Genomic DNA, 15,794 nt, shown 5'->3' on the forward strand with positions numbered 1-15,794 from the left:
CTCGCTTTGAAGTGCTAACTCGCCTGTGAAATTTCTCACCAACAAGTTAAGAAAGAACGTCATTGTTACAGATTTCGAGAAGGAGGGGGGGGGGGGGGCTGGTGGAGAGGTGTGAACCCTGTGGTGTCTATGCATTCCTCTAAGGGTGGAGCGGGGGGGGGGGGGAGAGGAGTGGGGTATAAAACACGCTGTTATCAAAGACTGATACTTTAATAAGTGAGTGGTCATTGTAGTTATGTAAAAATCTTAAGCAGCTGCAAAAACGAAACTTCAAATTATTCAGGCTTGAACATCACCTCTGTGATACCGGTGCAGGACTATGCTAACTGAGCTATCAAGCCCCAAAATAACGAGCTCCCAGTTGCTTGGCGATGTACACGAGTTTCATATACTTTCAGACTTGTACTCCGCCTTGTCTAAAGAGGTGCGCAATTTATGTTGAAATTTCTACAACCGTGTCTTCCTCCAGCACCCAGAGGCAGATAGGCGGGGAAAGGAAAAGTCAAAACTGGCAAGAAAAACACTTTTCGCTTAACTTTTTCTTCGCCATAATTTTTATTGCTGATTTTAACTTTCCCTCGCTCCGACCATCTGCCCCCGAGTCTACGAGGATGCAACCATGCACACTTTTGTTCGTTCACACTTTGGCTGCTGAATCGTCCCTGTTAGGCCAACTCACGTGACGAGAGGGCGCGTGGGTTGATGGGTAATAGGAAAGAAACGTCAAACGCAAAAAGTTAGCGTCACTTCCGGTTTCCCACAACGTGAAAGTTTTGTAGCATGGGTACAAACGTTTCTGAGCGTGACGCCCGTATAAAAACAATGCAAAAAGCAAAGCACTTCGAGACAGCTAATATCACGCCGAAAAACTTGAAATGTTGAGGATTCTACATTTGTCTGTACTTTCCTTTGTAGAATTAAGAACGAAACTGCGCACGCGTAGAACGTTTAGCCGCTATTCACGCTTACTTCCTTCCCACCAACCACCGCGCGTCAAATTTCAATAATACGAGAAAAGACTAGGACGAGCCAGCTCAAAAACGTCAAACAAAGATAATTATTATCTTTGTCAAGAAATGCCTCCACTTTATACTAACGGGCTGTTTCAAGCTTTACTACAGTTTAATATAAGCCACCAGACTATTTGTCAACTCCAGCTCAATAAACTCTTTTATTCTTTAAAATCCAACAACTTGGACATCGTAGTTTGCCAGCTAAGCAATACATAAAAATTACATTCAAGTATTAAATATATATAGATATATTCCTGATCAAAGCACCTGGTCAAATACCAATAAAATATAAGTCTATAATTCGTTGAAAAGATACATGTTCTTATGTTAAAGTTAGACTCCGTTTAAAAGTTAAAGAGATATATCATGATTGAATCAATGCAATTTTTTTGTTGTTATCAAGCGAATATTCGCGTAAGATATTTCGTGGCATCTATGCGGCAGCAAAAATAGCTGCAAATAGAAACCTTGCTTTTGATTTTAAATTCACTAAGGAAAAATGCCTTTCTACACGAACCTTAAATTTCTAGTGTGATGAAAGTGCAATGTATACAGCTTTTCTTAGCAAACTATTTTCTCCACGGAAAAACAACCGGCTGTTTCATCCGGCTAAGCAAACTGTGACAGTTTTCAATATAAGCATTTTCAATGTACATTCTTGTTTGTGAACACTGTTTATGAAATTGGGAAAAAATGCGCGCGAAATGTAACCGCGCCCGCTATGTGTCAGTTGCTAAGCAACGTAGAAAGACCTAATTGTTTTAGCGATTTCTTATTGGATGATAAGGACCGGCAAACTCTCTGGTTCTTTAACCAAAAGCCAGAAAAGTAATTTTCTCCATATGTTTTGTTTGTCGTCATTCTTTTGACATTAAATCAATTGAATTGCGGAATTTTAAAACAATTTAAGAAATGCTAGCATTCGTACCGGCTTTATATAGAATGTTGACGTAGGTCAGCTGAATATTTGCAGTCTAGAAATTCTCACATGCATGCATTTCTTGATCTTGTGTAGCTAGCTAGAGCCATAATATGAATTTATCTGTTAAGAATTTAACGTCCTAACCGTTATAGGTCAGCTGAATATTTGCAGTCGATAGTCGCTTTTATAAACAGACAGTTGTCTTTCACATAGTTTATTGATTCCAGACCTCGGTGAGAAACAAATTGTGGGTAGCCAAACCCGAGTGTGGCTCCATTTTTACTGGGCTTCTGGAAGCTTTTCCAGTTTGGGTCCGGGCTAAATGATTGGCTGATATTCCGTTGGCCCCTGGTGGAGTCCCTGTTTTGATCCAAAAGCGACAACATGATCTCACCTTCGAAAGGCCATTTTAGGAGGGCGTCGTATTCACCCGGGAGAAGGCGCACGTACAAAGAAAGGTGAGAGCCTTCTCCGCTGCCATTGCCGTATGGAAACATGACGATTTTGAATTTGTAGCCGTAAGGACTTGTGTAAAAGGGCGGACTGTGTAGCTCGACTCCAGTTTTACGTTTCGCTTCTTCGAATTTCGCCCAAAAGTCGTCCACTTTCCAGTAGAGCTTGCTGTCCGAGAAAGGTTTGCAATGTTTGACAATCTCGCGAAGTTCGTCGATCTCTTTTTGCTGATCAATAGCGAGTTGCGATACGAGCTCAAGGTGTTTTTTCATGCCATCTTCAAGGTGTTGTTCGAGAGTGCGTTGTGGACACTGCAAGAAAAACAAAACAATCAAACACGGGCATTTGTGTTGGCAGTTAGAATGCTAACACAACGAATCTTTGAAGCAATTTTTCTGGCTTTTAAGTTCATATCAAAGTAATCGATAGAAGACCAAGCTTGGAAAGTAAACTAAACTCGCAAGAACATCGGTTCCTTCGAAACTGTTCGATACTTAGAATAAACACACCGGAGACAAGTAAAATTAATTTTGCGTTCATCGAAGTTAGTCGCATTCTGTATCGCGTCATCCTCGCTGGTCGCCTTGCTGTTGACTAGAATCACTAAATTGTTGTGTAAATTCGTTGCGCAGGAGATTTCTGGTCGAAATCCACGTTCTTTAGGGCTGGAATCTGGACGATGACGTTCCAGTTTTTTCTATATGTTATTGTTTCAGTGTAGCCTATCACAATACGAATGACTTTTTTGCCAGCCAATCAGATTCATAATCCAAATCGGCGCGTTTCCTCGCCGCGGTTTGCACCGTTTGCACATTTTCCCACGCTTTGCACCTCTTGCCGGTTGCACCTTTTCTCAACCTCTTGCGGTGCTTGCATACTTTTTATTTCAAGTTTTGACCAGCTCTTTGCCGCCATTCTGATTTATGCAGCAAAGTACTCGAAAAATAAATCACGAGAAGCACTTACTTGGTGCTGGCATCCGACATGTTTAAAAGGACATTGAATGTGATTCGAACGACAGTCCTGAGAAAGATGACGTTCAACCTGGAATATAGAGCGAGGGTTCATTAGTAGATTTATGACACAGAAAGACAAGTGGAGTCGAACCTAACCTCTGACACCATAGAGGATACGCATAAGCTCCATAAAATGACGGCGAACACGGTCTGAACTTGAAAAGAACCAGCTCGAAGGACCAACTATATTTTACAGAGATCGCATAAAGCTCGGCACCAGCACACGCAAAGAGACAAGTAAGGTAGCCCCGACCTAGAACATTTGAAATTTTCTCAAAACCTGTAAAATAAAAACTCGTCCCCAGGGTCCCTTAGGACCTTCGACCTCATGCCATCATGCAAGGCATCCTGATATACTACAATAGCCCTCGCTTCACGATGAGTTTTACTTTACTTTTGTTTTCGTTTTGAGCTAAATCCTATTTCAATTTATATGTATTTTATTTTTAATTTCCATATTTGTTTGACTTTAATTTTACTGTTTTAGCTTGTCCCCTCGTGTATGCTGACCTTAAGAAACGTGAGGGCTACGTGCTAAAACGATTGAAACAATTTTCGTCACACTAACTGAAACCAACAATACAGGAGGTCTAAATAACACCACTCACCTCTTCTCGCGGAATCTGAGAGACGCCACAGCTGTTTGGACAGCTAAGAGGAAAGCGAGGACACACTTGAAGATGACTCTGCAAAGAAACAAGCAAATACATTCCTGATTCCACGGCTTTAAGCATAGACGCTAGCAGCAACGTTCCTCAAGAAAATGACGCCTCCACAGCGAAACTGATAACTTACGATACCTACATGTGTATACTGCCATCTACTGGTTGAAATAAAGTAATCCCAACAAACGGCCAACACAGTCTCTACTCAGATCAGAGCACTGTGTGGTAACTACGCAGAATAAGCTCGTTGTCCATCTTTATATTTCGATTTAAAAAGATATTAATTAGCCAGCAAGTGAATAAACCTCAATACAGACCTGCATGTCCTCAAACTTGACTTGTGCACGACAATACTGGCATTTGGTTAGTCTCCTGGGACATTCCTCAGACATGTGTGACGTGATCTCACCACGTGATATCCTCTGGCCGCACGTGCACGTAAAAATGTCCGACTCGCTTTCAAGGTCCACTTGACTTGTAGTATTCGACCGGCTTCTCTCTGACCCACGATAAACCACCTCACTTGCAAATTCCTCACGGCCAACGTAATTGAGGAAGGCTGGAAACGAGGCAGAGCGCATGGGTGGCGCAGGGCTTGGGGCTAAGACTTCTTGCGAGGTGCTGTTGCTACGGTTACCGCTGCGCAAGTTTCGTGTGTCGAAACGGACTGAGTTGTGAGGCATGCTCTGTCGATGATTCCCTCCTCTTTTTAAAGCTGGTGGTTCGTTTTGCGAGGGGGAACGTCGGCAACGCTTCAAGTGTTCCTATCAGAAAGAGAAAAAATAAAGATTACAAAGTTTATTTTTTACATATGACTGTTGAACATCATTGCTAATTCGTTTTTGGAGATTAACAAAGTACCGTTACTTCAATTTGCAAGGTTAAAACGTCTTTGGGAAATAGGCCATTTCCGAGTTGCTGTAAACCTCATTACGAATGCGAGGCTAAGTGCAAAGTTTCTATTATGAAAATTAGTTCTCATTCATATGCAAACATCACTAATTTTAATATCAAAAGGTTTGTACTTAGCCTCGCTTCCATAATGAGGTTCACAGCAACTCGGAAATGGCCTATTAATATTTCAGTTCAGGATATTCCACTAAAACTCAGTAGCCTAGTGACTAAGGCTTGTGACTAAATTCAATTCGAATTTCTACTTTTTTGTCTTCCTGAAAACGAATAAAATGTCTTACATGCACATCAGCGTTTTCAGACCATTTTCGACTGTCCAAATTAAGCTGGAAAACGATGGATTATTCATTCTAGGAACAACCATGTTTTCGTTCTCAGACTTTCTTCGGCTGTTTAGTTATCATGCCTCGCACCATCTTAAGATGATTGTGCTTAATCGTGTATGCTGAGCTTTGTAACTGGTTCAAATACAAGATAAGGGTGGAGCCCGTCTCTTTCCGACCACGCAGAAGCGCACTCAAGGAGCAATCGCGTACTCACACGCATTTTCCCGCGCTTGGTACCACCAGTTTTCCCGGGCTTGGCACCGGTTGCGCATTTTCCCGCGCTTAGCACTGGTTATATGTTTTTCCGGTGGTTATACATTTCCCGCGCCTGTCACCAGTTGCATATTTTAATTACGTGTTTTCATTGGCTCATTGCGTAAATTCGCTTGTTGTGATTGGTCAGAGGTAATAAATTTTTTTAAGGTTTACAAATGAGTCTCCACCGATTCCGAGTTGCTTTGAACCTCATTATGAAAGCGAGGCTTTGTGCAAAACTTTCTTTAGAAAAAATAGTTTTCATTCATTTGCAAACAAAACTAATTTTCATACGAAAAGCTTTGCATTTAGCCAAGCTTTCATAATGAGGTTCAAAATAACTTGGAAATGATTTATTATACAAACCTGTTTATCTTTGAAGACAATCTCCACCGAGCAATAATCGCAGTAGACCCAGCGATGTGAGCACTCGTTCCTCAGGTGCAGCGGCATCTGGTGTCTCTTCATTCTGTTCCCGCAGCCATTGCTACACATGACTATGTCTTCATCCGGGTTCCGCCGAGCAGCAGGGCAGTTGTGGTTCTGAAGAGCGTTGGAAAAAGCGTAAATTATAAAGTGAACTTTACCGGCTAATAGCGATGGTAGGGCGAGAAGGTACCATACGTGTTTGGAGAAAGAGAGGCTATTTACAAACGCAAAGCTTATTTTGAGCGAGGGAACTCTGATTGAAAGGAAGAACGGCTGAATCGAATCACTATGGTATGCCACTGGGCCCGATTGCATGAAGCAATCTATTACACGGACGGTTCAAGAACAGTTCTTTACGTCCTGAACGAGTTTCTCGCGCTGCCAGCCGAGTGATTCACGAGTAACCCATATAGGAAACAGAGAGAGCTCACCCCAATCCTTTTGAACGCAAGCAAATGTTGGGAAAATACTGCCTGTAATTTTAAGTTGCTTTCAATCAACCGGACTTTGGTTTGTTTTACAATGAACGTGGGTCAAACTAGGGATTGAGTAAAAGGTAGGGTAGGGTGGGTAGGGAGGGGTGGGGTGAGGGGAGGGGAGGGTGAACACAGGAAACACGACTTGAAAAGTTCACATTGGGTGCTTATTTTCGTCTCAGCTCTCACCTGCAGTTTCTCGAAAGTCGTTTCCTTTTTGCATCGGGGACATTTGACCCACCGCTTGACGCAGTCTTTCTTGACGTGATCCGAGATCTTCCTTCGTTGAATCTTCTGACCACACCCCGCAATACAGTCCACAAGGGCGTACTTGCATCCAGCCATGTGATCCTACAACATGAAAAAACATAACGTAACCTTGTTAAAAGCAAAAACCTTGCGTGACTTTGCCCTTATGTCGTTATGTCGCTAGTGTGAACCAGGCCGTTTAGTCATGAATGTGTACAGGTGACCCCTTGGGAAGATCTTCAACTTGGCACACTCTTGAGTAGTTGTCAGCTCTGTGAAGGTGTTTCCATGACAACGAGAAGACTTACCGGAGGTATCTCCTTCGGAGAATCTCCCCTTCACAGAGGCCTCTTCAGAAAAACGGATAAAAAATTCGGAAACAGCGAGAAAAACGGCATTACATTTAGCCATCTTGCCACCCTCTCCTAGGTTAATTTACCTCTCCTTATTAATATAAGTTTGAATTACTCTAAGAACCCTCTGCAGAAGTGCGTAATTCACCAAAGCTCTCTTAGAGTTTTAGTAAAAGTATGCGATTATGCCAGAATTATGGGAGGAGTCCAACGACTAATACATAAGCCCGAGATATATCTGTACAAGGCGCTCAGGGGAGATTCCTTAACACGGAATGAACACTCTACGTACCTCGAGTTTTTTCAGCTGGCCTTTCCATTTGCAACCAAGCTGATAGTGATCGCAATAAACATTCAGTGAAAATATCATCTGGTTTGTCACGTCATCCGCGTAGATCTACCAAAGAATCAAAGCAAGATGTTACAAAATCCCTGGTTTAAACACAAGGGCGCATTCTTTCGGGGCTATTCTGGATTAAGAATACGAGGAATAGAAGGTATTAATGTTCTTTTGGGACCAATACCTTTTTGGAATGAACAGAATAGTACGTCGTTCATTTTTCTCACTTTGAGTTCAGTTCATTTCATTCACACGTCGATATTTAATTAAATTTACGAAGTAATAAAATATTAAAGAAGAAAGGCGGAAATAAATGGCTTTGGGGGGAAGTATGCGGTGATTAGAGGAGCATAGCTTTCGAGTTATTTACCGCATACATGGATTTAAAGATTATGGTGAATGCAACCAGAAAGAACGGAATACAGTTTGCTCGGAATACAAGAAATTGCGTTGAACTTCTTTTGAGAAGGTTTTCGGTTGAATGGGAAGAGTCAGAATTGCGTTCGTTTATGAACTGATCTTCCGTGTATTCTGTTATTTATTTTTTATTTTTTACATATACAATTTGTTAGGCGCATTTGATCATATACACATGCTAATTTGCGCCATACAAATATTAATTATTATTATTATTATTATTATTATTATTATTATTATTATCATTATTATTATTATTATTATTATTATTATTATTATTATTATTATTATTATTATTATTATTATTATTCCTGAACCAGAATGAAAATAATCAGAATTTGTTCCAAAAGAATGCGCCCCGCCTAAGGCCCTCAGATTACACGAAAGAAAAAAGACTAACGAAGCATGTAAAAAGAAAACGTTTTCCGCCCAGAGGTAAGCACTTCCATTTGTTTTCGATGTCCACGTGTAAAGCAAAGAAAGCACTTCCAGAAGATTGCAGTAATTTGGCTGTTTTTATACTAGGGGACGCATTATCCGTCTGGACGAACTTGGGCAAACATTTATTGTTCGTCTGGTTATGCGTCTCTTGTGTTTGCCCAAGTTCGTCCAGACGGATAATGCGTCCTCTGAGTATAAAAACAGCCAACGTTGCTACTTTATAATTTTCTGAAATATAATTTTCCGCGTTGCGTTCGATCGTTTATGTTAAAATGGAAGACCAGACCGTAGAAAACCCGGCTTTTGTTTTCGTTTGTCTTTGCCATGAAGAATATTGAGTTTCGTTTAATTTTGGACAGTGATTTTAAAATCGCTGTTTTTGGTGCGCGTTTTGCTCGCGTAGCAAGCGTTTTTGTTTTTTTGCTTCTTCTCCCGGAAACGCTTGCTATGGAGGATGGGTTAGTGCGTCTCCAAAAGAGTTAACGCCCGATCTTTTACTCTTTTACATGTAGACAGAAGGAAAAACCGAGCAATAAATATATTTTGTTTTCACTCGTTTTTGCCGCCTAAATCAGCATTTTCAAGTATTTCCACCTCGGAAAGAGTTTTTCAGAATCGTCTGTTTCAGTATTAAAGTTTCCTCTCATCTACAGCGAGCCGATAAACCGTGTACGTGCCGAGGCTTTCAAAATCCCTGTTCAGTTCGGCGAGTTTCTTTTCGTGTGTCCAGACATATACACGCGTTCACGAAGTCATGAGCGGAAATTCAAACCTCAATGGAAAATTCTTCATTTTCAATTAAGAGGGAGAGGGGTCATCGTTGGATAACACGCGCGCATCGTCTATTCTCGCGCGCGACATGTGATCTCCACGATCTCGGAAACAGGCCAAGAATAAAATTCTTATCTCTCACCGTAAGAGATAAGAATTGGGACGTTGTTACTAGTTTGATAAATGACCGTATTAGGAGAGAGCGCTATTAAAACCATTATTTTTTTTTCTTTTTCATAAAAAGGATTTGAACAAACCAGAACAGAGTGGGTGGGCTCACTGCCTGAGGGCAAGGAAAAGGTTTTGTATTTGATGTCCATTTCGAAATCCAATTTGAGCGTGAAAGGTCTTCCTAATGGGCAATCTTATTATCTTCACAGAAATACTCGCGACTATTGAAAAACAAAATTCTTTCAAGTAGAATTATAGATTTTAACAGCGGGGTTCTCGACTTAAACATCTCCATTTTGCTCCAATCCCCCCGGGGCTTTTTATAATAGAAGGGGCTTGTAGCCGAACCCGCTTAGTAAATCCCTCCGGAGATAAAGGGGAGGTCGTCAGAAAAAAAAAAAATTCCACGATGGAATAAAATGTAGAGAAACGTAAGCATCGAAAAACAAGTGAAAACGTTGCCACGCAAGATTGTTTTGTCTGCTTTGTTTGTATAGACGCCAACTCAGACGCTAGCCTTTGATGTCACGCAGAAATCCAAGCCGCAATTTACATTTTAGTTTTCTTGTTTTCATGTTGATTCAGTCGAGGAAGCGGTAACTTTGAACTTCTCCAAATGTTCGGCAAAAATTCTGGCGTTTTCACTCGGTCGGTTTCTTGAATTCTTCATTAATCCCCTTGAATTCCTAACGATATTTTTAAAATGTAGAGGTCAAAACTAGATCTGAGACAGCGGCAAACGTGCGGTGTTTGTAAAATATTATTCGAACGCCAATTTCACGTCCATTTTCTTATATTCATCAGCAAGACAAATTGTTTCTGATATCAAAGAACCTGGAACATCGTGCGACCGGGCAGCTGCTTTTCACCTGACGCTGAAATTATAAATGGTGGTATGTCACGGGAAAAGAACAACCACAATCTCATTTTAATAACGCAAATCGGCGTCTTATTATTCGAAAAAAACATATGCATATGCAAAAAGTTGTTTTAGCAGGGAGTAAGTAAATTAAATATCTACAAGTTTAAACCGTAAAGCAGTTGGTATAAGTAGACACTCTTACCTGAGAAATATCAATAGTTGAGCTGTCCACGGGACATCGCAGCCGGGCCACTTGCCTAGGAAGGGGAGGAGGAACAATCCATATGTAAAGACGAGGCATTTGCTTTCCTACTCTACCTCAGGAAGCGATTCACTCGCAATATTAGAAGCGAAAATCTGTCGACTCCGCGACCTGCTTCAGTAAACATCAACGGAGGGGCACATCAATGGCAGAGTGACAGCTGATTTCAGTCGACGCGAAACTGGAACACTACCGAGATATCAGTTTTCTTTTTCCACAAACAAAGACTTGGGCGTAACTTGGTTTATTAATTATGCATACGATTGCTTTTGACAACTGGGAGAGCCTCTAATTGGTTTATTTTCGGCCGCGCGAGGGTTTACTCAAACCTGATACCTTAGAATGGGTTCCGAACAAAGCGCTCGTAAATTAATTTTGACGATTTATGCCACAAAAAACGTTCCTGGTATGTGCGGCTTCCGTAAAAAAGCTGATAAATGCCAAGCTTTGCTTTATACTTAACAAAAGAAAAATCAAGTGTCATTTTTTGCTTTTTCATCGACCGCGCAAAAACTTAACAATCAGTACGACTTGAAAAAAAACTAAGTAACATAACGCGAACTACAAATGCAATAGGGCTTTATTTTAAGTTTTGCCAAGCACTTAACTAGTTTCCTCAACATAATGATCGCCGCTATGATTTGGCTATCAATTGCCGATCAACGGAAAGGTGATGAAAGTATTTTAAGACTACGCAAGCGTACGATATTCCTCCATGAATCGAAATACATTTATGTATTATACTTCTTACAAATATAACCAAAACTAGGTACAATATAAGGACACCATGATTAGAATTTAGAGACCCTAGTATTAGAGATCGAAATGTTTTAAATATGATGGCACTTCGATTCGAAAGTTTTAATTTCAGGGAATAAAAATATTCCAAGAAGAAACCGAACATTATAAAACAATGAAGTTCTAAAAGTTTACCTAGGTACATTTTTTTGACAAATGATTTTTTCTTCAAACATCTTTGGACTTCAACGGCATGATATTTCCGTTAATCAAAACCGCAAAGAGGAAACGATGTCACATGTACAGTCTAGAGATTGTGATATGTTCTTTTCGTTTAATGCAAATTAAACCACTTTGCAAAAAGAACACTTGAACCTACACCCTTAACGCAAACAAATATCTGTTGTAAACCATGCGAGAATTTTCCTGCAGAAAGCTTTTCGATTATTCTGAAGAGCTAATTTTGCAGTAAACAATAGCGCACGCAATAAAGAACCCGAGGTTATCATGAATTTTTAACTTCCAAGGTTAATGGGATTTTTTTCGGGAGTTTCTATCACGCGACGTATACACTGCCAACAAACGACGGCACGCAATACAACCGTTTCAATTTACGTCGGCGTATTTGCACGGCGCCATTTGTTCGTTTGCTCTTGTTAAAAGGTCTGTGTGTCTTAGATTGTGTCGAGTTGCTAAACATGACGTCCACAGACTGAAAGCTGGATGCCGTGTTGATTCAACTATTATTTAGGCACAGCATTCTGTCAAAACCGCAATTAAACAAAGCATCCCAACACACACCAGGAACAGCCATGTTGTCACACAGCCAGCAATATCGATCATGTCATGTCAATTTCACGGAAAAAAATGTCACGCACATCTTTCCCAGAAAATAATTTACCGACAACATCGAACTGCATTTTAATATCATCGAAACGAAACATCAATAGAAAGCATCTCGTTCTGTAAACATCCCAAATAATGGAGGCTTTTTATGCCCGTAATTAAAATTTGTTGGATTAACTGTGAAATGTCCCACGACCCGAATTTTTTTTATTGTTCGGCGTTTCCGCCCGAGTGGAGAAAATTAAAATCTTTGTGTACAATTCTTTTGCTCCAAACAACCGAATTTCCAAAGAGGGGCTCGAGTAATTTGCATGTATTTGTTATTATTGCTGTCATTAAGTGTTATACTCTTCATTCTAGAATGATACAACTTTTTAACTGGCTCAAACTGTCGTTCTAATGAAAATATGGCACCTTTCGTCACTATTAAGTTTTTAATTCTTTCGGTCAAATCCATCTTGCTTTAATCCTTTAACGAACGATCACTTAAAACATCGAGTTGGCTGGAAAGCTACAAACGTGTGATTTTATGCATGTTTAAATACAAAAATATTTTGGACATGAGTCAGTAATGGTAAATCTTACCGCGGCAGGAAATGACTTCATGAGATCTTCTGAAAACTAGACGTACACAGACGTGGAAAAATTATCAAAACTAAATTTCCTCGGTAGAGTAACAAGTTTTACTAAATTAAAATCAGTTTTTAATTTATACTTTTCAATTTCTTTTTACGAGATGTAGAACCAGAATGTAGTTTAAGGCCAAGGTTGGGTGGTTATAAAAGATAAACACTTCGAATTCTGAATTCTTTCTGCGCTCGAAAGGAAATTCTTCTCGATGACAATTACTGCCATAACAACAACGAGTGAGCTAAGATCTGGAAAAAGTAATCGTCTGTAAAAAATCGGATTTTGTTGTTCAGCAGATTGAAAAGTTTATGTCCGCTTCAAAAATTCTTGTGATCTTTTCCAGCCACCAAAATAGAGTAACACCAGTATTGAATGTCGCAGACGGATTTGAGAAAGTTGTATGAACTTGCCCAAACGGAAATACATGTGTACGTTCTTGAAACTGATAAAATACATTTTGCAAAACAGTGGGATCGAAATTGTTTATGAAATCCAACAATCGCCATTATTTCTCCTGCCGGTATTTTTGCAAATCGATCGAGAGAATTATTAAACTATCAAATTAAGGGCTTGTATCACAATGGCCTTCGAAGCATGAACTGCTAAGTCTTGCAATTGATATAATCTATAGATTCCGTAAAGTGAGCGGTATTTTTCAAACAAGTTCACTAATTTTCGGTCTCTGTTTCGAGACAGCACGCACAATAAATGTTTACAAGTTAATCTTCCGTTCGTGAATAGGGTCTTTGTATTCACAATCTCAGAAGTAAACTTTGGACTACCAATCATTCCAAAGTCACATTAGTTCTGGAAACAAATACTATCCTTTTAGGTTTCGGCCGTGAATTGAAAGATTTATCGAAATCATTGATTTATTTATACAAAGAGGGCTGCAAAATTCGAACAAAAAATTATCCCAGCTAAGCATATTTGACTCGGGACCCCGCTGCGAAACTGGAGTGTTGTACTGAAAGTGCTTGTAAAAATATTTGCACATTCTATCAAATTTTTATAATTCAAAAGCAGGTTTAACGCGCAAAGGAAATTTGTTTTAATTTTCAATGACGCCAATATTCGAGCACAGAGCTCTAGGCAATTTAGACAAAGCAATAGTCGAGTTTACCGCATACAAAATAAACGGCAAAATTAAAAAACAAATGTTGTGTCTTCGGCATTCGCGTTCAAAAGTATCAGAAATTGATTTGGCGTCAGTGCAGCAGACTACAGTCGCGAGCGGGATATCATATCATTTGATTTAGAGGGTGCAAGTTTAACCTTCTTATATCATTGAGTCGCGCAAAGATCAAGAGGAAATAGACACATGCAGTCTCTTACCTTGTGGTACTGAATGCTCCATTGAGACAAGAATCGCAAAATCGATGCCCACAAACGGAAACTTGTACGGCGTTTCGAACTGGCAGATGACAAATTCGGCACAATAAATTTTCGCTCACGGCCGGGACGAAAAATGCTCGATACCCCGGCATCGTTCACGAAAATTATTTCGAAGAAGCCGCTCTCTGTTTAGGTCCCTTTCACCGCAACCGCTTATCTGATGTTGAAAAAATACCTGCTCAATCGACGGAGGGCAGTTTTATGTCACTCTGAGAAGTTGTTGTGTTTTGAATAAATTTTGCATATGACTTAACTTGATTGGGCATGCTCAGAACAATGAAGTCACAACAGACGTGACACAGTCATGGAACATGTATTTACATGACAAGGATTTGGGTGAAATCCAGCGCCTTCGATACTTCCGGTTTGGATTTAACGCCTCTTCAAGATAAATACTCTGGAAGGGAGCGCTTGTTACATTTCCGAGGTTGTAACGCCTTTTTTTCTTCAGCCGCGCGGCAGAACTTGAAGGCCCCCAATGCCCCCCATTGTTTAAAACTTCAGGTAGCTGGTTGTAGCTATAAGCTACCGGTTGGATTTGGAGTAAAAGCAGTTATTTATAATAGCGGCATTGTCTTAAACTCTCTTATCACATGTGCTCATTCTTATGATAAAGATTTTGGAGATGAAAAACACCTGGTTTCTGACAACTCGAACTCTATTGCAAAATGTTCCACGGATTGCAATAATACCCTTGTTTACTTTTTCAAAACCACAGGAATGTTTCTTCACATGGAAAGCAATTTTTTGCTAAGGATGACAGAGGAAAAGTTCAATTTTTTCAAGAGATGTGTCAACGCATGATATAAAAGGGCCAATTTTACAACAGTACGACACATCCGCTTCGTTGTTAACAAGATAAGAGCATTGTTTTAATAAACCATTGTGAGTCATTTCTCAGCAATGTGGTTGAAAACCAAAATTTTTCGCTTAACGTCGTGTTAAAAAGTCTAAAAATATTTGTTCACGCAGAGCAGTTGAAAGCAAAAGATTTGAATATGGTTTTGGGTTACATGAATTGCAAAAAGAAGATCGATCAAAACAGACAAACGTGACTATACTATAATTAGGGGTAAGGTTGGTTGTTCGACGAGAATGACAGCAAAATGGCAGTGCTTGAAAACTGATGCAAAAATGAATCACAAAGCCGCCTACGCACAAAAGGATTAGTTTACCATCCGTTTTTGTTTTCTAACCTGGTGGTGAGAAAATCTTTAAAATATTGGCCTTAATTAATTATTCACAATGAAATAATCAGTTTGCCATTCCTTTGCCTTTATTCTGTTCAACTTGTCAAGTCTCTTCCAAAAGTTGTAGTTAAAGATAACACGCAAGCAAAATTTGTTTTAGAAATATCGATAAAATGACTTTTTTGGCAGTAAAAAAAAAACATCTAAACATGAAACTTTTTTCAATACTAAGTACGTCAAAATATCGAGCTGCGTATATATAAAAAAAAAGATTTTGTTTTACTCAAACTGCCGCGGAAGTCACCGGAAAGAAAATTAAAAATTATCATTAACACAATTTAGACAATCCGGGAGTGTTCTTTCCACAAAAGTAACGCGTGTTAATTTGAGAACTATGATGATGCATTGCTTTTCTAGTCGGTGTAAATAATTGACAGCATGTGGAACTAAGCGACAGCTGCACATTTTAAAAAAATAACTCACATGGTAGCCGAGAAGAATTGTGTAAGCTGTTGAGATCACTTCTGGAAAACTCGGCTAAGTCTCACTGGGCGGATAAATTAGGCTCTTTTAACATTTGGAAGTTACCAAGTTACCGGTATGCTTAATTGGAAAAAAAATTCGTTGTGAAAGTCTCCGGACACGTGACTTAACATTCCATT

At 39.7% G+C, this 15,794-nt stretch overlaps 1 protein-coding gene across 1 annotated transcript; it reads right to left on the reverse strand.

Moving 5' to 3' along the window:
- Positions 1–1,970: 1,970 nt before the first annotated feature.
- LOC146450193 (TNF receptor-associated factor 4-like) lies at positions 1,971–14,318 on the reverse strand. The gene is made up of 9 exons (XM_085100654.1): positions 13,883–14,318; positions 10,274–10,328; positions 7,362–7,466; positions 6,657–6,818; positions 5,929–6,105; positions 4,387–4,833; positions 4,013–4,090; positions 3,355–3,432; positions 1,971–2,699 (listed from the first exon to the last, which is right to left on the reverse strand). Exons 1-9 carry the CDS (start codon positions 14,032–14,034, stop codon positions 2,082–2,084), a joined length of 1,872 nt encoding a protein of 623 aa, XP_084956780.1. The 5' UTR covers positions 14,035–14,318; the 3' UTR covers positions 1,971–2,081.
- Positions 14,319–15,794: the final 1,476 nt, after the last annotated feature.

This window comes from Pavona decussata, unplaced genomic scaffold, assembly GCF_977016875.1.
Source record: "Pavona decussata unplaced genomic scaffold, jaPavDecu1.1 SCAFFOLD_482, whole genome shotgun sequence".
Classification (NCBI taxonomy): Eukaryota; Metazoa; Cnidaria; class Anthozoa; order Scleractinia; family Agariciidae; genus Pavona; species Pavona decussata.

Coding starts and splice junctions, on each gene's coding strand:
- LOC146450193 (XM_085100654.1), bottom strand. CDS start 14,034: ATGCCGGGGTATCGAGCATTTTTCGTCCCGGCCGTGAGCGAAAATTTA. Junction 10,329..13,882: donor GGAGCATTCAGTACCACAAG/GTAAGAGACTGC, acceptor TCCCCTTCCTAG/GCAAGTGGCCCGGCTGCGAT. Junction 6,819..7,361: donor GCCAGCTGAAAAAACTCGAG/GTACGTAGAGTG, acceptor TTCATGTTGTAG/GATCACATGGCTGGATGCAA.